Below are 24,573 nucleotides of genomic sequence, written 5' to 3'. Positions count from 1 at the left end.
GTTTGTCACTGGGTCTCTGAACCAGTTTCCTGCTCTGTAAATGGAGTGATGACGCTAGTGTGGGTTTGATCAGCGCATCTGAATCTGAAGGCGTCCTGCTAAAGGGGACAGCGCTGAGCAGCAGGGAACAGCCGCGGGAGCACGGATCAGTCGGTGCCCCATTCCTCCACTATCCGCAAGCCTGAGGAACTGCGACCCCACCTTTGCTTCCAGCTCTACGAGCTAACGTGTGTGGCTCCGCCCGTCTAGCTTCCGACCAATGGACGAGTTTCGTAAGGCGAAGGGTTCCGCCTCCAGACTTACTGACCAACAGAGGGGCTCCGTCTTGCCCGGAGCTCCGCCCCTTGTTGATCTGAGCAATGGGCGCCCTCTCTTCAGCGCAGGACCCGCCCTCGCCGCACGCCGGGCTGCGGGCCGTACAACTCGTTCCGGTAGGCGGGTCCAGCAGAGGCCGGTGTGGTCCCAGCTCCGGCGGAGGCAGGGCCGGCCCCGCAGGATTGGGGCGGACGGCAAGCGGGCGGCCAGGGCAGGGCGTCAGGTTGCGGAGCCGACGTCCGGGGGCGAGAGCAGGAACGGGATACGGGCAGACCCGGGGATATTCTGAGCAGGCGGACCCGGGCGCCGCCGGCTGAGCGGCGGCTCGCCCCCTTCCGGCCCAGGGCTGGTCGGCTGGGCCTCGGGGGCAGGGCGGGCTGCGTGCCGGTCTGGTACTGCTCTGCGGCCCGCGCTCGGCGTTCCGGGCCTCCTGGCCGCGGGCCCGCCCAGGGGCTGCAGGACTGGCCTCCAAGTGTGGACCTAACAGCGCCCTGTAGCCGTTTGAAGCGCTGACATCTGCGAAGGGCTTTGTATTGCAAACTCAGTCAGAGCGCGTCGTAGTTCCGGAAGCGCTTTGACATCCCCGAAGTAGCGCTGTGCAAACTGAAGCTCTTGGTAATCGCGGAAGCACGTTGTGGGCTCGGAACCTAATCGAAGGAAACCTTTAGTAAATCCTGGGACCTTCTGGACTTCGAAGCGGTTTGCTATCGCCGACATAGGAAGCGCTTTAGCGTCTCTGAAACCTTGAGAACTGTGATGGGCAGTGGAAAAGGGGAAAGGTCAGTGAAGTCATCCCCTGGCTGTGACCTAGTGGCCTGCCCTCCCCCAGGGGTTCCCGGGAAGGCGGGAGGCTGGAGGAAGGGGCAGCCAGCAGGGAAGGTGGTGGACTCCCGGCCGCCTGTTTACCTTGCAGGTGCCCATGGCGTCGGAGCGGCGCAAGGTCAAGTACCACTGGAGCAGCACTTCGGATCGGAGTTCCCGCAAGCGCAGCTGCCTCCGGGAGCCCAGTGATGTGGCCCCCTCCAGCCGCCCAGCTCACAGCTCTGTGTCGCGTTCAGGAGGGGCCAGCAGCCCCAAGCGCCTGAAAGCCCAGAAAGAGGACGATGTGTCCTGGGGCTCATCCCGCCACAAAAGTTCCACCTCCTCCTCGCATTCCCGCCGCAGAAGTTCCACCTCCTCCTCCTCCTCCCATTCCTCTGGCCCAGGTGCGGGTGGGGCCGCCTGCAAACGAGGCCTGATTCCGAGCTCACAGGGGTTCCTTTCGTCAGGGGGATCCCCTCTGCGCTCTGTCAGACCTTCTCTAGAAGAAATGGCTTCTCTCGAGGAAGAAGCCTGCAGCCTTAAGGTAAGTGGCCCCAATGCCTTGCAAACGGCAAAGCCCTTTCCACCTGGATTGAGATGTTGGCGGTGGAGTTTTGGTGAAAGGACGCTAAGAAAAAGATGTCTGTTAAGATCTCTGGGGTCTTCCCAGGGCACTAAGCGCAAACTGGATAGACGCCAGGGGATGGCCTGAAGTTCCGTTGAGAGGTAGTTTGCAAACTTGCCAGCACTTTGAAACTACCTTAAAATTCTTGAGGTTCTGCACGGGTGTGGGCGCAGATTCCTGGTATTGAAGTATTTATCAGGTGCTTGTAACTGGCAATCAATCAGTCATGGTGGAGATTCGCTGTGCCAGGTGGCTGGCGTGCCCCAGAGACATAGGTGTATGCAATTTAGTTGTTAATTTACTGAGTTGTGCCATATACCTACCTCGAGGCACAGAACCAAGAAAAAGGATTTGGTTTTTGGTGTGGCTTTTCACCAGGGTTATGTTTTCCAGCACATTGGGCTTTTGCATGGTGGGGCAGGGTTATTTTAGAGGTTCAACATTTAGTTCCCCAGTGGGAACACACGGGAGGGTTATGAATTCATAATGTTGGGGAGCAGGAGTGCTTCACGGAGGAGGTGCATTTCACCCACTTATTTTTTTTTTTAAAGGATTGATTAAATTTTCTCAGCACCTGCACTGTGTGTGAGAGAGAGAAAGTTGAACGTGAATTTGGAAATGTTCCGTCTCTTCCAGTCGGGTTAGAGGGAGGAGACGAGTCCTGGGTTTTGTTGCCGGCTACTGTGTGAGCGTCAGCCACCTCTTTAATTAGGTTTTGAGCAAATATTCATCGAGGTCCTAGCTTGTGCCAGGCAGTGTTTCTAGTTGCTTGTGATTTGCTTTCTAGGTTTTGGAGATACGGGCGTTTAGAGGTGGGGAGTTCTGTACGTGGAGGAGCAAAGAAAGGCAAAGTCTTAACTTGGTTAAGATGGGCTGCCCCTAAATAAAGTTATCATTAAAAAACCCGGAACCAGCCAGAAGGAAAACAGTTTGTCCTAAAGCCTTTGCTGAGTGGTTTCTGATGTGGAACTGAGAAGTGAGGCTGTATTTAGCTCTGTGTCCTTGCTGGCAGGTTGTTATCCTTAGGAGAAGTGTTCCACGTGTTTTCAATGTGGCCCTCACGGTCAGAACCCTTGTGTGGGCACATTGATTTAAAAAAAAAAAAAATTTAATGGTGAGTTGAAAGGGTTTGTCTTTGACATAAGTGTAGGTAATATGAAGTATATTAATATGACACATGTAAATGAGGTAAATATGAGGCTAGTTTGATCTTGTCATTTATCCTTGATGCAGTTTCAGTGGTTTGGGGTACAGGGTAAAACGATCAGTTGATTAAATTGAATCCAATAACCAGATCGTGAGGCGGGGAAGACTCTAGCCTAGTCTTTCAGGTGCGCTGCGTGCTGGGCTCGGGTTCTCTTGGGCCGGAACTCGAGCGTTGAGGGCGTGGCCCCTGATGGGGCGTGGTCTCATCTAATGACAGACACGCCTCTCCTCCAGGGCTCAAGGGCCTGCTTTACCAGTCATTCTCTCGGTTCCCCTTGGAGAAATGAGCAGTCTGGTCCTGTCTCAGAAGTCCTGGGGTTCTTTCCTTGGCCTGCTGTCAGTCATAAGCACTTACATGAGGACTGTGTGTCAAGCACTCTGTTGGATGGTGGCCCCACGAGGGGGCTTCTCAGGGGCATGATGTCTGGAGGGAGGCCTGAAGAAGTCACGAGACTGCCTCAGGATATGGTTTGGTGGAATGGAGGCTGAGGAACTAGGTAGGGGGCAGCTTGCAGTGGGGTGTTAGGAGCCAAGGGAATTTGGATTTATTCTAAGCCATTAGGGAGTTCTGTATAGAAGGAAGGCAGATTTGCGCCTTTGGAAGATCATTCATGTCAGTACACTCTGAGACTTGATAGAATTAATCCCAACTATCCTTCTCTAGCACTGCTAAGCACTCTCCCTAGAGAGGGTTTGTTTGAAAACGAGGCACAGTACTTATTTAAATGATTTGAAAATGCCTCTTTGACCTTCCCCTCTTACCCGCTTTTTTCTACAGTCATTTGCAGACTTGTTGTCTAACAAGTCACCACTCACCTGCCTCTTCCCACCCCTCCACCTGCCCTTCTGCATTTGCTCTGAGGACTTGGAGACGTACACACGTAGCTTTGTGTGTCCCCCTCATCAGAGAAGTCTGTGTGCCAGGTCATGGGATATTCCGAGGAGAAGATGTTTATCTTGGTTCATTCTGACTGCTGTAGCAAAATGCCACCGACTGAGTAGCTTATAAACCGCAGAAATTGCTCAAAAGTCGAGAGACTGGAAGTCTGAGATCAGGGTGCCAGCTTGGTGAGCACCCTCTTCTGGGTCACAGACTTCTCTTTATGTCCTCACATGACAGAAGGGGACAAGGAAGCTGTCTGGGGCCCCCTCACTAGGGTACTGATCCTGTCAGTAAGAATTAGTCACTTTCATGACCTAATCACTTCCCAAAGAACACGCAGAATAACACCACCGTGGGATCAGGTTTCAACATTTGAATTTTGTGGGGAACACCTTTAGACCATAGCTACACTGGCATTTTGGAATCGTTAGCGATTCCTGCTGGCCAGCATCATCATCTTGTGCCATATTACCTCCAGGATAATTGTGGGCAAGGTTTTCTCAGATTTTTAGAAAATTTTTTTTGGTCTGTGCTGGGTCTTTGTTGTGGCAGATGGGCTTAGTCACCCCGTGTCGCGTGGGATCTTAGTTCCAGGACCGGGAATCTAACCCATGTCCCCTGCATTGGCAGGAGGATTCTTAACCACTGGACTCCCCAGGGAAGTCCCTCAGATTCTAACGGTAGTTGATGATTTTCGTTTACTTTATAGAGAAGGTTAAATGTCTCTATTGTGAGCACCTTCACCTACCTTATGTTTAGCCTTTAGTATGACATATCTAATTTTTTTTAATTGAAGGATAATTGCTTTACAGGCTTTTGTTGTTTTCTGTCAAATATCAACATGAATCAGCCATAGGTATACACGTGTCCCCTCCCTCTTGAACCTCCCTTCCATTTCCCTCTCAGTCCCACTCCTCTAGGTTGATACAGAGCCCGTTTGAGTTCCCTGAGTCATACAGCAAATTCCCACTAGCTGTCTATTTTACGTATGGTAGTGTACATCTGCGCATTACTCTCTCCTCTCTCCATACATCTCACCCTCTGGCTGCCCTCCTCCCCCACCCGCCTTGTATCCATAATTCTGTTCTCTCTGTCTGTTTCTCCATTGCTGCCCTGTGGATAAATTTATCAGTACTGTCTTTTAGTATATGATGGTTATTTTTCTCTTTCTGGCTTACTTCACTCTGTATAATAGGTTCTGGGTTCATCCACCTCATTAGAACTGACTCAAATGCATTCCTTTTTATGGCTGAGTCATATTCCATGGTATGTATGTACCAGAGCTTCTTTATCCATTCATCTGTTGATGGACACCTAGGTTGCTTCCATATTTTTGCTATTGTAAATAGTGTTGCAGTGAACAATGGGATACATGTGTCTTTTTAAATTTTGGTTTCCTCGAGGTATACGCCTAGGAGTGAGTTTGCTGGGTCATGTGGTGGTTTTACTCCTAGTTTTTAAAGGAATCTCCATACCATCTTCCATAGTGGCTGTATCAGTTTACATTCCCACCAACTGTGCAAGAGCGTTCCCTTTCCTCCACACCCTGTCCAGTATTTATTGTTCGTAGACTTTTTGTGATGGCCATTCTGACCGGTGTGAGGTGATAGCTCATTGTAGTTTTGATTTGCGTTTCTCTAATAATGAGCGATGTTGAGCATCTTTTCATGTGTTTGTTAGCCATGTGTATGTCTTTGGAGAAATGTCTGTTTAGGTCTTTTTCCCACTTTTTGACTGGGTGATTTGTTTTTCTGGCATTGAGTTGTGTGAGCTGCTTCTATATTTGGGAAATTAATCCTTTGTCAGTTGTTTCATTTGCTCTTATTTTCTCCCATTCTGAGGGTTGTTTTTCACCTCGTTTATAGTTCCTTGCTGTGCAAAAACTTTTAAGTTTAATTAGGTCCCACTTGTTTATTTTTATTTCCATTACTCTAGAGGGTGGGTCGTAGAGGATCTTGCTTTGATTTACATCATCATTTATGTTCTGCCTATGTTTTCCTCTAAGAGTTGATAGTTTCTGGTCTTACATTTATTTCTTTAATTCATTTTGAGTTTATCTTTGTGTATGGTGTTAGGAAGTGTTCTAATTTCTTTCTTTTACATGTAGCTGTCCAGTTTTCCCAGCACCATTTATTGAAGAGGCTGTCTTTGCCCCACTGTATACTCTTGCCTCCTTTGTCAAAAATAAGGTACCCATAGGTGCACGGCTTTATTTCTGGGCTTTCTATCTTTTCCTTTGGTCTATATTTCTGCTTTTGTGCCAGTGCCACATTCTCTGATGACTGTATCTTTGTAGTATAATCTGAAGTCAGGAAGGTTGATTCCTCCAGCTCCATTCTTTCTCAAGACTGCTTTGGCTATTCGGGGTCTAGTGTGTTTCCATATGAATTGTGAAGTTTTTTGTTCTAGTTCTTCAAAAAATACCATTGGTAGTTTGACAGGGATCGCATTAAATCTGTAGCTTGCATTTGGTAGTATAGTCATTTTTCACAATATTGTTTCTTCCAACCTGGGAACATGAAATCTCTCTCCATCTGTTGATGACATGTCCAAATTTTTAATTCAGTTTGGGGAAGGAAGAGTGGAAGGAAAAGTTTGAACTTTATGATGTGCTGGAGAAGGAGGTTTAGTAGGTAACTCAGGTCTGACTTTTTGCGACCCCATGGACTGTAGCCCGCCAGGTTCCTCTGTCCATGGGATTTCCCAGGCAAGAATACTGAAGTGGGTTGCCATTTCCTTTTCCAGAGAATCTTTCTGACCCAGGGATTGAACCCGTGTCTCTTAACGTCTCCTGCACTTACAGGTGGGTTCTGTACCATTAATGTCAGCTGGGAAGCTAAAGCTTGTCAAATGTGAATCTCAATATTTGACCTCTGTTCAGTTCAGTCGATCAGTCATGTCTGACTCTTTGCGACCCCATGGACTGCAGCACGTCAGGCCTTCCTTTCCATCACCAATTCCGGGAGCTTGCTCAAACTCATGTGCATTGAGTCGGTGATGCCATCCAGGCATCTCATCCTCTGTCGTCCCCTTCTCCTCCTGCCTTCAATCTTTCCCAGCATCAGAGTCTTTTCCAATGAGTCAGTTCACATCAGGTGCATTCACATAATTCTCAGTCTTGTGAGGTGGGTAGTGTTATCTGTTTTATTTTATTATTTTTTTGAGAAGTAAAGCCATAGTTATGCTAAACCCTTAAGATTTTAAGCTTGTTTGTTTGTTTTTAATTGAAGTATAGTTGATGGCAGTGTTATCTTTATGTCTTACTTAACAAATGCTTAGATACCAGTGAACAAATGTTTGAGCACCTGCTATGTAGACCCTGGGACAGTGAGACTCAGAAAGGTTAAGAGACTGGACCAAGGCCACACAGCTTGTACAGGTCAGAGCTACAGTATAATCCCAGGTCAGTCTGACTTCACAGCCAGTGTTCTTGAGGCTGCTGCCCTCCTTTGAGCACCTGCTCATCCTGGCCCAGCATTAGATGGGAGGAGCAGGGAGATGAAGAGGGCAGCATCCTTCCATTGGGGGCCCTTTAAAAGGTCACGCAACCCAGACACGAGAAAGCATTGTGCATCTTGGCTCTTGAGTGATGAGACTTTCACGAGGGATCCTGTCTTCTGCTTCACTCAGTGGATGTCCAGTGCTTGGGTGAGGCCGTGCTGGGGCTGGTGGTGCAGAGAATGAGACAGTTCATCACAGTGCGAGGTGTGGAGTGTGATAACAGAGGTATTTGGAGTACGAGGGGTCAGAGGAGTGAGTGACTTTAAGCATCGGGAAAGTCCTCACAGAAGAGGTGCCATTTGAGTTCTCTTGACGGATAAGGACATTTCAGGAAACAAGAACTGTGTGTGCCCAAAAAGGATTATGAAATGCTGTTCTGATGCTTGGGGTGCTGCTTATTCCAGGGCCCTCCTTTCCCCCTTCTCCAGTGCTTCCCTCATTTCCAGGACACCTGGGTGAGTGGAGAAAGGCAGGAGATGATGCTGGAAGGAAGGTTGGGGGCCAACTGGGGAGGAGAGCTTCCGGAGTCACACTCAGGAGTCAGGCAGACACAGAGTCGTTGAAGCATGTTAAGCGGCATTGCCAGATTGTAGAACTCCTCGTGGTAGCTGTAGAGAAAGGATGGGCAGAGGCATCCTTCGTGGTACCCATCTCTGCCCATCTTTCGTGACTGCTGCTCGGAGATAGCCCCTTTCATCTCTCTTAGCTCGCTCTTCTAGTCCAGTTTCTACTGAAATTGTTAACAGTGGCTGACTGTGCTGGGGGCTGGCATGACGTCTCCACTAATGTCTCATTTGCTAAGTGCTTCATATATGAAATCACCTTTCATAATTTCTCATTTTTTTCCTCCAGGTTGATTCCAAAGATAGCCCTCGTAGCTCCGTGGATTCTGAATTGGCAGCGGAAGCGGAGGGTCAAAATGGTACAGTGGAGGAACCACACAAGGTCCAGAAAAGGCAGAGGGAGAGACTTCGAGACCAGGGCTCCGCCATGATCTACCTAAAGGCCATCCAGGGCATCCTGGGAAAGTCGATGCCAAAGAGGAAGGGAGAGGCGGCCCCACGGGCAAAACCCCACATCGCAGAGCACCCCCGCCGCGGAGAGGGACCAGCCGGGAGTGTCAGTGTGGCTGCTCCTCAGAAAGAGAAAGAGACCACCCCAGAGGTCAGAGCGGAGGAGGAGGACACTGTGCTGGAGAAGAGCAGCTTCTGTGACAGGAGGGTGGTGATAGACCCTCAGGAGAGCCCCAGCGAGGAGCCCCTGGGTGGCCGAAGGATGGTCACCGAAGAGTGCTCTCCACCCCTGGAGTTTCTGGATGACTCTGACTCGCATTTGAATGGCCAGAAGGTGAGTCAAGCTCAGGTCAAGCGTGGAGTTTTGAGTTTTGTTAAATGTCCTTGGTCTTTTTAGTTTGATCATAGGTATTACTCATTCAACGCAGTCCTTGACTTACCCAGGGCTTCAGGAAACAAACTGATAGTTCTCTTGTATCATGCCTTTCAGATTTATTAAGAAACCTCAATTCAGTGCTAGCTTTGTTTTATGATTTATATGTTAAGATACAGATGTTCCTGTGTAACAAAGGCCAAAATAACATTGACTTAAGCAGTTTGCCTTATAGAGGATGGGTCCATGGTGTGGGGGACCTGGGTGCCTCCTGCTTGACTCTGCTGCCGCTCGGCGGTTTCCACCTTGTGGTTCGAGCGGCTGTGACCAGGCTCCGCATGTTACATTGACATTCCAGCCAGGAGGAAGGGGAGAAGAGCAAAGTACATTCCCTCCCTTTTAAGAGTTTGGCTCAGTAGTAGTCCCCATTATATCTGCTCATATCTGTTGAGAAGAATCTGGCCAACACTTGCAAGAGAATCTGGAAAATTCCAGACTGACTTCCATCTGGGAAACACTACATTCAGATAAACTTTTGTTGCTCTAGAGGAGGGAGAGGGTGACACCGAATAACACTGAAGGGAAACGAGCAGTTTTTAACATTGTTTCTGATTCGGAGGGAAAAAACATTCCTCTGTGGTACCATCTCTGCCCATGCTTCATGACTGCTGGTCGGAGGTAGCCCCTTTCATCTCTCTTTCTAGTCTGTGTTTCTAAGTAATTTCACATTGTTTATTTTTTAAAAATTTAGACATCTGTGGACTTTCTACACAGGAGACGAGAATTTAGTTCTCTACACTTAGACGGTACCCACACGTGAAAATGTATCCTCTCTGCCTTCCTGTAGCTCTGATTCATAATACAATTTTTAGTCAAATCTATTTACAATTATTATGACCGTATTCATAGCTGACTGACTTAGTATACTCTGATTATATTTCCAATCTTATAAAAGTTTGTCTACTTTGAAGTTCATCTTTGTTTCTTTCCTGTAGTTTTCTGTTCTTATGACTGTTTCATCTCCAAACTGCTAGTACTGTTGCAGGAAGGGGGACCCCTTCCAGGGCCAGAAACTGGGCTCTTGTCTAACCTTTGGAAATGAATTGTCCGAGGAGACACATGTGCTGACAAAGCAAGAGATTTTATTGGGAAAGAGCACCCTGGTGGAGAGCAGTAGGGTAAGGGAAGCCAGGAGAACTGCTCTGCCATGTGGCTTGCAGTCTCGGGTTTTATGGTCATGGGATTCGTTTCCGGGTTGTCCTTAGCCAATCATTCTGACTTGGAGTCCTTCCTGGTGGTGCACGCCTTGTTCAGCCAAGATGGATGCCAGAGAGGAGGATTCTGGGAGGTGGTTGGACATGTGGTGTCTCCTTTTGACCTTTCCTGAACTCTTCCTTCTCCTTCCGTGTTCCTTACCAGGACCTCCTGTCATAAAACACCTTATGCACATGGTTACTGTGGTGCCTGGCCAGGGTGGGCGGTTTCAGTCAGTGTGCTTCCCCTAACAGTACCATTAATTTCTTCTCAATATTGTCAAAATAAGTAGTCTGCTCTCCATGTTTCTTTCTTTTTTGAGGGTATATTCCTTTTGATTCCTTACGATTCCTTTTTTCCTCTCTCCTTTCATCTCTGCTTTCTTGATGCATAATTAAGGAGAGTGCATATGATGATAAACATGCTTTTAAAATTTTTGGCATGCTTAAATTATAAAACACTGGCTCAATTTTTTGAGTTGTCCTTTTTTAGACATCCTGTTTCATTTTGAGGTTATAATACCATCTCTTGTTTCTCTGAGAATATGAATTAAAAGTTTGTTTCAAAGTTTTCTTTCCACACTATTTTTTCAGAGTTTTCTTCTGTTTTTTTGTTTTTTTCCCCTAAATATTTTGGTGTCATCTTTTGTGTTAGGCTTTTCCTCAGATGTTTCTGGTATCTGTTCATATTTTAACGATGAAGCATTAAGCCAGTTGGAAGTCTTGGTGCCTGGGTGGGCTTATCAACTGCTGCCTATAACATCATGTGATCACCTGTAGTTTCATCCTGAGAGGCTGCTGGGGGGTGAGGGGTGGGGCCCTGGGACAAATCCTCCAGTGCTCTGCTCAGGAGCACAGGTCCAGCTGCTAGTGTTTTAGGAGTCAGGTTGAGGGGGTGGCTGGGTTCATCAGTGTCTAACATGTGATGACCCTCAGCTATGTGTCTGTTGTCCCTGGTTCTTCCACGGGCTCCTTGGCTTAACTTTTCCAAGCACGAACCTTATCTTTTGCTGGGCGGGGAAGGGGCAGACCCATCTGTGCAGGATGGGAGCAAGGATCTGGGGCTCTAACTTCACAGATCCTCTTACTTTCATCTCCAGCCTCGCCTTCATTTTGAGAGCTCTGATACCTCCAATTCCTGGGTCTTCTGGGGGCCTATAGTATGATTCAGCATGTTTTGGGGGTTTTCTCACTGCAGGCCTAGGTTTTGGCCATCTGTGATCTGCTTATCCAGTGACTGTTCCTTTATCTGCTTTCTAGTATCTGATTTTTTTTTAGTTTGCTTTGCTCTTTTTTCTGTATGCTTTCTCTTCATAGGTTTATGCTTTTCCAAGTCCATTTCCTATAACTTTAATAGGTTTTTGGCAGGAAGGACAAAACCCACATGTGCTGTATTTAATTGGAAACCCCAAGAGCAGTAGGTTTTGTAAACTACTTTTCCCGCCAACCCAGTGTATAATGCCTGTGTTTCTGTCTAATGTAGATCATTGTTTCACTGCCTGGAGTTCCCTGGTATGGGTGAACTTTCCAAACTTCTATGCCCAAACTCCCGTTTGTCAGACTGGACACTTAGATTGCCTGTTGAGGATATTTTTGGGTAGGTTAGCAGATGAGTGTTGAGATCAGACATTTTGAGTTCATATCCTGGCTCTGCTGGTGTACTGCAGTCTTGAGAAAGTCACTTAACCTCTTTGAGCCCCCGTTTCTTCCTCTATATAAAAAGGCATGATTCTTTAAATGTTATTACAGACTAATATGGGGATCAGCAGACTGTCTGTTAAGGACCAGATAGTAAATATTTTAGGTTTTTTGAGCTTTTAAGGCCTCCATTGCAACTATTCAACTCTTCTGTAATAGCATGAAAACAGCCAGAGACAATATTAAAGTGAATGAGCCTGGCTATATTCCAATAAAACTTTACTTAAACCAACAGGCAGTGTATTGGATTTGGCTTGTGGGCTGAAGTTTGCTGAATGCTAAATTAATACATGAAAATACTTTGCTCAGTGCCTCGTGTATAGTAGACTCTCAATAAATGCAGCTTTAAATTTCACCATATGTACTTGAACCTTAGGCAATCTTGAGTATAGGTAATTGTCAATTTTCCCAAAAAGGAAATCCAAAACCTTTTCCTGGCCAACTTGACTATATATAAAGTCTTTCAAGGTCTTAGATGATGTCGCCAAAGTCTGTTTATCATATGTATTCCTAGGTACATGTGCATTTTCTGAAGTCATTTTTCCCCCTACTCTGCCATTTCTCACCCCCTCATATTTGATTAGTTTTATTGAACCTTTTCACATGTTTCTCTGACATGGTCTTTGTTGTCACTGGAGTTACTTTTTGAGTCATGTAATGTGATTTCCTGAACTTCCCTGATGAGAAGAATGAGAACCTGACTCAAGAGGTCTGAGATGGAACTGCAGAATTAGTTTTTTGTTTTTAACCAGTACTCTCAGATAATAGTTTGTGAAGCAGCCAGAGGACATCCCTACCCTTACATCTGAGTTAGCATTTTAATTGCTGTTATTTCCATTTAAAGTTTTTATTATGAGATATTCAAAATATTTATGAAAATTACCCACTTACCCATTACTCATCATCAATAAGTGTTAACTCACTGCCGATCTTGTCTTGTTTGAGCTCTGTATCCCTTTTCTCTCCACAAATTATTTGGAGGAAAACTGCACCTACCATATCATTTCCCCATAAATATTTTGGTGTTTATCTCTCAAATTAGGATCTTTAGGGAAAAAACAAGCATAACTACAGTTCTAATCTCTCCCTCTGCCCTGTCCCCCCAGTCCTTAATAGGGTCAACTATCCAGTCAGTCTGGAGAAGGAAATGGCAGCCCACTCCATTATTCTTGCCTAGAGAATCCCATGGACACACGAGCCTGGTGGGCTAGTCCATGGGCTCGCAGAGAGTCGGGCACGACTGAGCAACTGAGCACACATATCCAGTCAGTGATTAAACTTCCCTATTTCATGATTGTTTCAGTTTGTTTGAAGCAGGATGTAAGAGTCATCTGTGTCATTTTCTAAAGTGTTAAATCTCTTAGTCTCTGTAGATTCCTCCTCCCCTTTCCATTCCATGTTATTTGTTGTTACATATATTAAACAAAAAAAGATGTCTTTTGACTTGTAGAATTTCCTGTAGCTGAGATCTCATTGATACGATGTAGCACTTTTTGGTCTGTATTATTCTGTCCCTGGAAATTCTATCCCACATTACAAGTAGCTGTTCCCTTTGCAAATCCCTTTGCATTTGTTCAGTCTTGGGAGGTAAATTTTGGGGCATCCTACAGTGTAACCATGTCTAATTATTCTTTCAGTTAGTATTTTAGGAAATATATTTCCAGGGTTTAAAACTAAAAAATGTATTTAGTGAAAAGTAGCTTTCCAACTGGCCCTATGTTGCCCTATTCCTCCTCCTACATATTTTATGTTTTTTAAGTTTCCAGTGTAATTTTATACGTAACCACTTAGCTTATTGCTTTTTAAAAAGTTATCTTTATAAAAAACTAAAAACTATCTTTAAAACCTTTGTTTAAAATGATATCTAGCAGAGAATCGTGAGGTCATACCCCCAGGAATAATTACTAAATCTGTTACCTTTTTTTGCTTCCCATCTCCCTTTTAAAAAAAAAAAAAAGAGTTTAAGGAACCTCTTTAAATAAATACTCAAATTAGCTTGACTGAGTTTTGTTTAGGGTCATTTATCTTCTTCAAATAAAAGAGTGTATCTTGTCTACAAGAGACTTTGTGAGGACTTAAATATGAAATGAACCCTCAGAAAAGGGAAGTATCATTTTGAGGAGAAACCCTTACCTTCCATTTGGACATTTTTTATAATTTTAATCAGATTAACTTTTGTTGTTGGGGGAAGAGGAAATAGTGAAATATATTTTGAAGAGCTAGATTGCAAAGGTGTTAATTATCTGTTAGTGTATGTGAGAGGTATTTTATTGACGTGCTTACATGTGAACATGTCTAGCAGCTGGTGCTTGGCACCTACCTGTGACCTCTAGGATGTGGTTGTGGGTGCTCAGAAGTCATACGGTAGTCGACCTCCCCCAGAGGAGCAAGACTGGTTTGACCTAGTCCTGGAAGCTGCAGTCCCTTCCGGCTCTGTCAGTTACCATACAAGTTGGCCCAGGTTCAAGGGGAGGGGTCACAGACCCCACTTTCAATGGAGAGTAACGTCAAAGAATTTGCAGACACAGCCTCCAAGGACTCCAACTGCATGGTGGTATATTTTGAATGCGCAACAGACCTGTTGTTAGTGATGAGATGCTGGGCAGTGCTTTTCTCTAACAACTGCACCCCCCATACCCTGTATGTCCTAGAGAGCAGTTTTTTTTCCCAAGAGGGGCTCTTCAGAAAGGGAATGCAGGCACAGCCTCCCTTCCAGGGAGGGCACATGACACCATGATCCCAAGTTTATTCCGTGGTAACCTGGCTCACTTTCTGCAAAGTAATCAGGAAGCCAGATGACAAAGTGCACTAAGGAGTCAATGCCGTGTCATCTCCGTGGCCTGAGAGTGGCCAGGGCCTCTATTTGGCTGGTGGCCGAGCATGGGAGGCTGTCCTCACACAGGTCAAAGGCAAACCTTCTGTCTCTTTCCTCCTCTGCAGCCTAAGGACCGGGAGGTGGTGATGGAGCGCACCTCTTCAGGAAGTGACTGGTCTGACGTGGACGAGATTTCCACAGCCAGGTTCTCTCAGGAGGAGCCCGTCCCCCTAAAACCCTCCACAGTTCCAGAGGCTTCTGCCTTCCCCACGGACTACGTCATGTACCCAGCTCACTTGTACAGCAGTCCCTGGTGTGACTATGCCAGCTACTGGGCCAGCGGTCCCAAGACCCCCAGATACCCGTCCGTGGGCAGTGGCAGCAGCGACACGATGCAGGCGGGCAGGAGGTGCCGGGGCTCTTCCCCCACCTCGACGGTGAGCCCCTCGCTCACCTCCAGGGAGCCTGAGGCTGCCAAGGAAGGCAGATCCCGGAAGTCTCGTTCATCTCGTTTCTCCAGAAGCTCAGAGGGACACGTGAAGGAGAAAAGAACATTCCAGGAGGACGTGCTGCCCCGTCCTGCTGAGGAACCTGTGTCTAGTTCCCTGCCCAGGAGCCGTCGGGAGTCCAGGCTGGAGGGTTTCATCGACACCCACTGTCACTTGGACATGCTGTATTCCAAGCTGTCATTCAAAGGGACCTTCAGCAAGTTCAGGAAGATTTACAGCAGCTCCTTCCCTAAGGAGTTTCAGGGCTGCATCTCTGACTTCTGCGATCCTCGCACCCTGACTGATGGCCTCTGGGAGGACCTGTTGCAGGAGGATCTGGTGTGGGGTGCCTTTGGCTGTCACCCGCATTTTGCACGTTACTACAGTGAGAGTCAAGAAAGGAATCTTCTGCAGGCCTTGAGGCACCCCAAGGCTGTGGCATTCGGGGAGATGGGCTTGGATTATTCTCACAAGTGCACCACGCCTGTCCCAGAGCAGCACAAGGTAATGTCGTCCTTCGTTTGCTCACAGTGTTCCTCTCTTAGTGGTTACGTAAGCATTTCTCCACTTTGGGAACTAAAGAATTCAGAATCTCTAAAAACATGATTGCTCTTATCCAGACCCCCTCTCCCCAACCCCAGATGTCATTGGTCAAATGCTTCGCAAGCTGTTGCTTTCCTTTCAGTTGTATTACGAAAGAAGAGGGTAGGGGCTGAATGACCTTTACAGCTAATGATACAAATGTCAAAGCTTCCATTCCTTCTTGGGAAGCAACACATTTTGTTTGTTTAACTAAACAATATGTTTTTCTTCTGATTTTAAAGTTAGTGTGCCCATTGCAGCATATTTTGCAAAACACACAAATGAGCAAAGAGAATCATTTCCCAATCCAGGAGAGAGCGACCATGACTTCTCCCTTGTAGTGAGCTTCATTTCCTCTTGTTCTTTTTCTGCTGGCTCCTGAGGAGGACACGTGCTCCACTGCAGCCACTGTTCCTCCCCTAACAAGTCTTTCTTCTTAATAGTTTTTAAAATTCAGATGTGTTTTGGAATTCATACTTTTATTGTCGCTATCCCTTGGAGAGTTGCATGGAACAGTTGGTGGCATGTCTTATGAGTACCTGTCAAAGAATCAAGGAAATGAGTGCTGTATGTACGTATCTTTTAAAAAAGAATTTAGGAGATTAATAGAAAGTAGTAGTTTGAATGTTTTTTCCACCGTGAAAATGTTCCCGCTTCATTAAATATTCTTTGAAAAATATGCTTTTTTAACAGCCATGTAATGTTCCACCCCAAGTCTATAGTAGTTTGATTATGCAAATAGTAGCTTTTTAGAAGCAAAAATTAAGTGTTGAAATTAGAATCTCTTGCAGCCTTCTGCCTCTGGAGGAGTTCAAAGAGGGCATATATGTTAAAGAGGGCTCCAGTGGGCTGTCGGTACTGGGATTAGCTCATCGTTAAAGTGCTTGAAAGCATTCCATGTTGTTGGTTTCCTGGCTCACTTTCCTTTAGTTGAAAACACAGGTTAAACCTGAGTTACGTCAGAATTGGTATTGGCTCTTTGCCGCTATCTTGAGACAAGGTAGTGCGAGCGCTGGACTTGAACATGTCATTCTCAAGTGAGTCACCTGACTCAAAGCATCTTCTAATTTGATGTTAAAAATTCCAACGTGAATTATATTCCATGATTGGAAAAAACTACTCATGGAAATATTAAGAGCATTGTTTTTTTAAATGTATCTGTAGGTAGTCACCTAGCAGATGTGATTTTGGTTAAGAAAGCAAGTTGCAGGATATAGCTTTAGTATTTATTCTTTCCACACATAATTGAGCACCTCTGAGAGTCAGGCATCATGCAGATACATCCATGGCAACTTTTCACGGAGGAAAAAGTGTGCAAGGTGATGGGCTCCCTCTTGGGAGTGGGAGTAGGGGCAGGGGCAGTAAAGGAGAGCACACTTATCTTGGAGTGCTGCTTCTGAGCCCTGTCCCGCCCCTGGAGCCCCAAATAAGCCTTGCCTAGTGGTTGCTCCATGCAGAGCCTGGGTTCTGGTTTGAATCGGGGTGCTCCAGCTAATCAGCTGCAAGTTATCTGGCCTCATTTGGAGCCTCCGTTTCTTTACATGATGGGCTGAGCACCCTATCTTAGGGTGTTTTTGAGGATTACAGGTTATAATACACCTAAATACTACTACTATCTAGTAAGCAGTCAGTAAATGTTAGCTATTATTATGCATTATAGAGCTTAAAAACAAAGAATGGGAGATGGTGGGGGTTGCCCACTGGACTGGCTGCTCTGGAGGTAACAGACATCCAGAATGGCCCTCACCCACAGGTTTTGCCACTGCCTTCCCGCAGGTGTTGGAGAGGCAGCTACAGCTGGCCGTGTCTCTGAGGAAGCCCTTGGTGATCCACTGCCGGGAAGCTGATGAAGATCTGCTGAAAATCATGAAAAAACTCGTGCCTCCAGACTACAAGATTCACAGGTGAGAGCCTGGAACTTCAGCGGGCAAAGGAAGTGAACATGTCCCTCTGTCTAGGATGTTACTGGGAAAAACAAACGCAGTGAGAAAAGAGCATTGATAATGTTAGGTCTTTTCGTAGAATCTTTTCAAAAGATTAGCTATCATTTTGACCCATATGAAATTTCTGATACTTGACCACTTTTTACGTAAAAAATGACAGCTTCATATGGTTTGAGCTAATACCCTGAATCGCTGTGACCCCCATCCCATGAAGCAGGTTGTAACGGAGGCTCAGTTCTCAGAAATGAGAGCTGTTGATCTGGGGGGAGCTGCTGTGGGCCCAGTGACTGAGCACACCATTCCAGGGCACCAGAAAAGAAACTCTCTCTCCTCCTTGCAGTTTGAAAGCTCATCCCTCCCCACTCCTCCCTACCCCACCTTGAAGTCCAGGAGGTATCTTCTGTAAATGGTATCTAGGGGTTCTTTAGTTGGGTAAACTCACCAGCCTCCTGCCGTGTACCCGTTCTGGGCATGGGCTTGGCTTGAGGGGGCCCTGGAGGAGCTGTGAGAGACGGTCCGCTGGTGACTCCCCAGAGGGTGTGGGGCTGAGCTGGGCACAGGGAGCCAGAGCACCGGCCCTTAGCTGCCTCTGGCTACAAGGGGCCAGGAGGTGATGCCCAGCTGGCTCTTTCAAGATGGGTGAGATGGGTTAACTGAAGAAACAGAGTCTAGATCCCAAGCCCGGTTCTGACAGGTGACTGAAGAGGGCGGGGCTGTCAGGCCTCTAGACCACCGCCTTCCAGGCACCCAGGCAAAGAGTGACGCCTCTGAGTGGAGCGGCCGCCAGAGATGAGACGAGGCACAGTCACTCGGCCCTTCTGGGCTGGTGTATATGGTACTAAGAACATGGACAGGTGTCAGGCTAAGAGAAGAAAAATTCACCCGTAGGCCCCTTCCGGTGTACTCGATGACATGGACGTAACTTCTGCCCATAGTATCGTGATCCGGAGGGGCTGCGGTTGTCAGTTTTGCTTCTGGCTATGTTGACTGTGAGTCCTTCCCTCGGATGCAGTCTTTGCATTTTTGAGAATTTGTCCAGCAACATTAACTCAGAAGAGGTGAAGTGTCTAGAGGGAGCTGGGGCTTCGGCAGAGGGGGTAACGAGAGAATCCTGATGTGGGCTTCTCCTCCTCGCAGGCACTGCTTCACCGGCAGCTACCCGGTCATCGAGCCCCTGCTGGACCACTTTCCCAACATGTCCGTGGGCTTCACAGCCGTCTTGACCTACTCCTCCGCCTGGGAGGCCCGGGAAGCTCTGAAACAGATCCCGCTGGAGAGGATCATCGTAGAGACGGATGCTCCCTATTTCCTGCCTCGACAGGTAGGGCCGTCTTCAAGCTAAGTTGAGGCGCTGAGGAGAGAGGGTGGGCGGTGGGCGGTCACCCGTGCAAGGCTGGCAGGACCAGAGCGCCCAGTACCTTTCCAGGTCCCGCCCTTGGCTGTGTAGATGTCTCCTCTCTGTTGCTTTGCAGAACCAAAGTCTAGGGGGCTGAGAAGCTGAAGGGTAACCACTCTCTTCCAGGCAGTGCAAAGCCCTACCCTGTAGAGGGTTGTCCAAGGAAGCGTGGGACCCTGCTCACCCAGAGCCCCCCTGACTGGGACTCTCCCTGCACCTGCAGGTAAAGGGGTCTCTACACAGCTCCAGAGGCCCTGCTCGGGAAGGGCCGGGGGGGACACGCGCCTGACGGCTGTGCACAGAAAGCACAGCGATGTCCTGAATGCTTGGTGTCTTCCAGGTTCCCAAGAGCCTTTGCCAGTACGCCCACCCGGGCCTGGCCTTGCACACGGTTCGAGAGATCGCCAGGGTCAAAGACCTGCCGCTCGCCAGCACCTTGGCCACCCTGCGTGAGAACACCCGCCGCCTCTACAGTCTTTAAGCAGGGAGGGTGCCACCAGGAGTCTCCTAGGAAAGGTGGGGAAAATCACATTACATGTGTAGTTTTGCAAAACCAAGACAAAAAATGACTTGGTCTCTATGAATGTGGAGCAGGTAAACATGGGGTGAGCAATGAGCCTGGTCTGTCTTGAGTGAACTTGAGTTTGTGTGCTAACTCGGTGGTGTCCGACTCTTTTGCAACTCCTTTGACTGGAGCCCTCCAGGCTCCTCTGTCCATGGGATTCTCCAGGCAAGAATACTAGAGTGGGTTGCCTTCTCCAGGGGATCTTCCTAACCCATGGATCGAACCTGCATCTCCTGGGTTGGCAGGCAGATTCTTTACTGCTGAGCCACCAGGGACACCCCTGAAGTTGAGTTTAACCTTCATCCTTTTCTCTTCCCCACACCCTGCAGGATGACCAGCGGCCTGACAGGAGAAAGGCCGCGTGAGCTCTGCCTGTGGGTCCCCACTCGAGGATGTTGGAGAGCCAGCTGGGACAGAGGAAACCCGGACAGGGTGTTTCCTGAGACCTCCTCAGAGGCCTCTGCTTCAGGCTGGGGAGGGTGGGATGGGGTGCAGTGGGTGGGCGAGGGGCTTGGGCTGGCCTCCTGGCCGTGGTGCTCCAGGGTGACTTGGGCAGAAGGGGAGGGTGTAAGGGTGCAGCAAACTCACCTACTCCGAGCTTGTCTCTGTGGCTTAGGCGCAAGCAGTCTGTGTGTGAAGTCACACTGCTCCTCGTTTAGTGCGCGTGAGCCAGTGGTGTGGTTCCTGGTTCTCCACTCAAAACACAAATCCCGAGTGGGAAATCTCTGGGGGACGTTGGCCAGAGACCTGTCTTGGAGGCTGATGCTCCTGTGGCCGGTGAAGGAGCCCCTCGCTCCCCTGGATAACCTTCAGTCTGGCCCGCACTGTCGCCAGTGTCATTTCTGCGTCAGCACTGGCTGAAGGACCTCGGCTGCGGTCTCACTGGTTCCACTGCTGTTGACACAGAGAGGGCCGAGGGGCGTCCACTGTCCAGGGCAAGTTCTGGCTGAGGGAACCCTGGATTGACTGGAGGACCTGAGGAGGAAGCCTATTTGAGGACAAGGACCCCAGGGAAGGTGTTCTTCCCCCTCGGTTATGTTGAACTAACCGCTAACGGTCCAGTCTGCCGCAGAAACTGCTAGCCTGCCCTCGGGGCTCTGAGCCCCGCTGGCCTCCGCTTTGCCCCCTTCTGCAGCAGTGGACCAAAAATACTCCTTCTGTTCCATCTCTCGTAATGGCCCCTTGTGCGCCCCACCCAGGTCGAGAGGTAAACCAGTTTAATTCTCCAAAGCTCTGCTGGTGCCGCCCAGCCCTGTCCATTGCCTATGCAGAACAAGAGGCCTGGTGTCCATGAATCTCCCATTTCCCGGCCTGGGGCTCTCCCTCACCTTGGCCTCCACTGTGTTCTTTCTCCATGGTGGAAGTCAGAGCCCCTCCTCGGACTCTGAGCAGCCAGGCCGTCTCAAATTCTGAGCTGTGCTCTGTGCCCTGCTGGTGCCTTGTGAAAGTATGTTCCATACAGACCCTGGAAGGTTATGACAGTCAAAGGTTAAGAGTGAGGACGCTCTGGCACTTGGCACAAAAGGATCCTTACTTCCAGCTTCCTCAGTGAGACAGGCCACCCTGAGTCCTTTGTCTCTTGGAGACCAGGAGCCGAAACCGTAAGATCCATCACTCGCGCTGGACCCCTCTAGGTGTTTGTGGAAGGTGCTTTGGAACCTCGTGAGCTGCAAGGAAAAGGACTTGGCGTTTCGTGTGTGGTATTTCCTCCTTGCCCGGGGACCTAAGTTGCTGGACTGGGAAGTGGGCCTTGATTCACTGTCCACCTTCCATGGATCAGCTGTGCATCATCTGTGCCTCAGATCTGGGGAGTCCAGAGCCTTGTTCTCCTGCTTGGAAGATTTGGAGGACTAAGTGTTTCAGAGTGCTTCATTGTTCCCCAAATGAACTGCCGCTTAGCCGTCTCCTTCACGACAAGGCCTGGAAATCACGACACCAACGAGGGAAACCAGCCGGGCCCGCGTGCAATGATTAAAAGTGACAACTCAGTGGATGTCTCAGAGCCATCGCAGTCTCCCTGCCAAGGTGAAGCACCAGGTGCTATCTACTTTTATCTCCAGGATTAAGGATTTTCATTTCTGTTACACAGTGAAATGCGACCTGTGGCAGGCGGGATGGGGGGTGAAGGGGGGTGAAAGCCAGTTGGCACTGTGTTTCATTTACAGATTTTAGATGGCCAACTGGATTGTTTCTGCTGTGTTGCTGGCATGCCTCTGTATCTCTGCCCCCTCGTCCCCTTTGGCCATCTCTTTCTGAAAATAAAGTGATGGATCTTCAGCCCATGGTCTCCATGTGTGTTTGTATTTCTCAGTGTTAGCAGCGGTTTGGTTGTTTCCTACCTTTGTACCCTAAGGATCCAGAGGTCTGGAGACCTTCTCGAATATGTGCTTCAGCAGAATTCAGCTGGAAGTAAGCAGCTTGGGTACCCTCTCCAGATCTCTGCTGCCTCTAAGCACTTACTCTCATTTTACGGCCCAGGAACACCCAGATACACTTCTGCTTCTTAGCCTTGAAAAATAGACACGTTCTTTGTTCCGACCAATGAAACAGGAGGGAAAAAATGGAAGAAAGAAGGGTGTTGTTGATGGCTCCGTTGCACTGTGGGCTCTGGACTGTGAACTCTGGTGCCTCTGGGCAAACTCTGGACGCAGTGAAACAGAACTTCCTCCTGTCTTACGGTATCCTTGGACAGAAGTGCTCAAGCCAAAAGTAAGCCTGTCCAAAGGGAGGCTCTGTTCCAAGAACAGTTGATGAATTTGGAATCTGTTAATGCCTCATCTGGGACGCACAGTCATTGGTTTGTGTATTTCCAGCACATTCCTCAGTCTCAGCTCCATCCCAGCTGAGTGCACGGCAGCTGTGTCTGCGTGACACAGAGATAGTCTCTGCGGCTGGAAATCTGCTCTCAGCTTTCCTGGTGTTTTCCACCTTTCCCTGTGTATTAAGCTTGGGACCAATAGTAATCATTTACTGTGAGCACTTTCCTTTTTGTGTCACTCATTTCTGTAAAATCCAGGCGAATGTCCGCTGTACGCTGCTTGAACGCAGTGCCCAGGACGGCAGCAGGACTGTCGGTCAGTGGCCAGGCAGCCCTCTTGCTTGCTGTAAATGCTCGTCTGTCAACAGTGTTTGGAAGTGAACTCAGACCAAAGTGTGGTTGCTAAGCATGGGTCTCGACTCCTCTGTGTACACTGTCCTAAGGGAATTTCTTACACCCCTGTAAGTGTGTAAGAAGTTAAACACACGTGCTATCATTCTGATGTACTGGGCATATTATTTATAAAACAATTTCTTCATAAGGACATTTTTGTTGTTTTTGTTTTTCCTGTGTAAATACCTTGCTCAGCCCAGGGTGTAAATGTACCTGCTTCGGAGAGCCGGAAGGCAGTGTTGTCGGGAAGTGACATGGGCAGGTCTGAGAAGGCTGGCTGGGACCAGGTGTGAAATGCTGCATTTTCTCAAGTGTGTCCCCTGTTTCCCTGCAGTCAGTTTTTATTTCTTCCAGTTGTCAACTTGAAATTGTCCTTGGCCTACTCCAAGTTGATCCCATGTCTTATGAATGAAAATGAAAAATGGAAACAAAAGGCTACCTTAGGTAGCAGGGCAAGAGGGTGACCCTGGTTGAGAACAGCAGAACATGGGGGCGCCTAGGCCCAAGCCCACAGCTCTGGGTTGGTCGGAAACCTGTTTGCTACGTGGCCTCGGGAAGTCACCTAATTCCTCTGAACGTCAGTCTTCTTCCTCTTAAGTGGGTTTGTTGTGGAAATTAACTGAAATTACATTAAATTCATGTGAGATGTGTTTAGAACAGCGCCTGGTGCACAGCAGGAATGCAGTAAAGGGTGGCTGTTAGGATAACTGAATGCCTACTGTGTGCAGATGTCCTCCAGGGAGATACTGTTCAGTCTTGACTGGGGAGGCGGGTGTTTTACATGGGAGGAGCCTGAGAAGTTCAGTGTCACGGGCTGGATCAGACAGCTGGAGTTCACATTTGGGTCTGAGTCTGAGGCCCATAGCGTTCCACCCAGGCATGCTACCTGGGCCAGCTGAGAGAGCCCCATCCACAGTGGGTGCTTAACATCTGTTTCTGGAATTAATGACCTGGGCAAGTGGGAGGGAAGGCTTGTGTGTGCCCCCTGAGAAAGGTGTAAAGCCTTGTCTTTGTGGGGGAGCAACAGGTGACCGGCATTCCTTGGAGCCTGGCACCCATCCTCCCCGAACCCAGACTGGCTGCTTCACCAGGTCAGGAGGTGGTTTCTTGGGCTGTTTGATGATGGTTGGGCCTTGGCTGCTCCTCTGGATGTTGAGAAAAGGGCTCTGGGCATTGTCAGCAATGATCAGGGTGGCCCCCCTTCTAAGTTTTAGAGCTGGGATGTGCCTCAGCTCCAGGCCCACATGTGGGTCTCTGCATCAGAGAGAAAAGCTGGCTCACTGGAGGTGGACTTCGCTTCCTCCACCCAAATCATCCACCTGCTTTCCAATACCTTAGATTCCTCTAGTGGGGATGTGTGTGTGCTGAGTTGTGTCCAACTCTTTGCCACCCAATGGACTGAAGCCCGCCAGGCTCCTCTGTTTGTGGGATCTCCCAGGTAAGAATACTGGAGTGGGTTGTCATTTCCTCCTCCAGGGATCTTCCCAATCCAGGGACCAAACCCACATCTCCTGTGTCTTCTGCATTGGCAAGGGGATGCGTTACTGCTGAACCACCTGGGAAGCCCCCCTAATGGGGATAATGCCTTTCAAACTGGGGTCATCCCTCAGAGGCAGATGCTTTCAGAGGCAAGAGCTCAGTGAGCCAAGTCACTACACAGCCAAATAGGTGTGTGTGGTTTCCTGAGATGAAAGGGCTGTGTGTGTGTGTGTGTGTGTGTGTGTGTGTGTTTTCCTGAGATGGAAGGGGTGTGTGTGTGTGGTCTGCCCAGTGGACAGGCACGGAGTTGATGGCAGAGCTGCAGCTTAGAGAGTTGGAGACAGGGAGGTGAGTCAAAGAGGAAACGACAGACTTCAGTCTCACTTTCGTTGAGGGTCCCCTGCATTGTCCTAAGTCATAAGAGTCATGTCCTAAGTCATGAGAGTTGACACCTGTTCTAAATCGGGTGGGGCCACCTGGCTCTGC

General features: G+C 48.4%; 1 protein-coding gene and 1 long non-coding RNA gene across 3 annotated transcripts; one reads left to right on the top strand and one right to left on the bottom strand.

The window, feature by feature from the left end:
* The first annotated feature begins 433 nt into the window (after positions 1-433).
* TATDN2 (TatD DNase domain containing 2) lies at positions 434-22,759 on the top strand. Of its 2 annotated transcripts, XM_002696881.7 has the most exons (8): positions 434-1,094; positions 1,229-1,660; positions 8,184-8,678; positions 14,609-15,475; positions 17,330-17,457; positions 18,634-18,817; positions 19,233-19,408; positions 19,787-22,759. In XM_002696881.7, the coding sequence occupies exons 2-7, from the start codon at positions 1,235-1,237 to the stop codon at positions 19,371-19,373; spliced, it is 2,241 nt and encodes a 746-aa protein (XP_002696927.1). In that variant the 5' UTR covers positions 434-1,094; positions 1,229-1,234; the 3' UTR covers positions 19,374-19,408; positions 19,787-22,759. The 2 variants fall into 2 exon arrangements, with proteins under 2 accessions (XP_002696927.1, XP_059736005.1); XM_059880022.1 differs by lacking the exons at positions 19,233-19,408; positions 19,787-22,759 and adding an exon at positions 19,019-19,107.
* On the bottom strand, positions 15,471-18,634 carry LOC101906342 (uncharacterized). The gene is made up of 3 exons (XR_239338.4): positions 17,939-18,634; positions 17,301-17,518; positions 15,471-16,092 (listed from the first exon to the last, which is right to left on the bottom strand). It is a non-coding gene; the product is annotated as an uncharacterized lncRNA (long non-coding RNA).
* Positions 22,760-24,573: the final 1,814 nt, after the last annotated feature.

This window comes from Bos taurus, chromosome 22, assembly GCF_002263795.3.
Source record: "Bos taurus isolate L1 Dominette 01449 registration number 42190680 breed Hereford chromosome 22, ARS-UCD2.0, whole genome shotgun sequence".
NCBI classification, from domain to species: Eukaryota; Metazoa; Chordata; class Mammalia; order Artiodactyla; family Bovidae; genus Bos; species Bos taurus.
The sequence above is the reverse complement of the archived record's forward strand: the minus strand, read 5'-3'. Positions and strand labels throughout refer to the sequence as shown.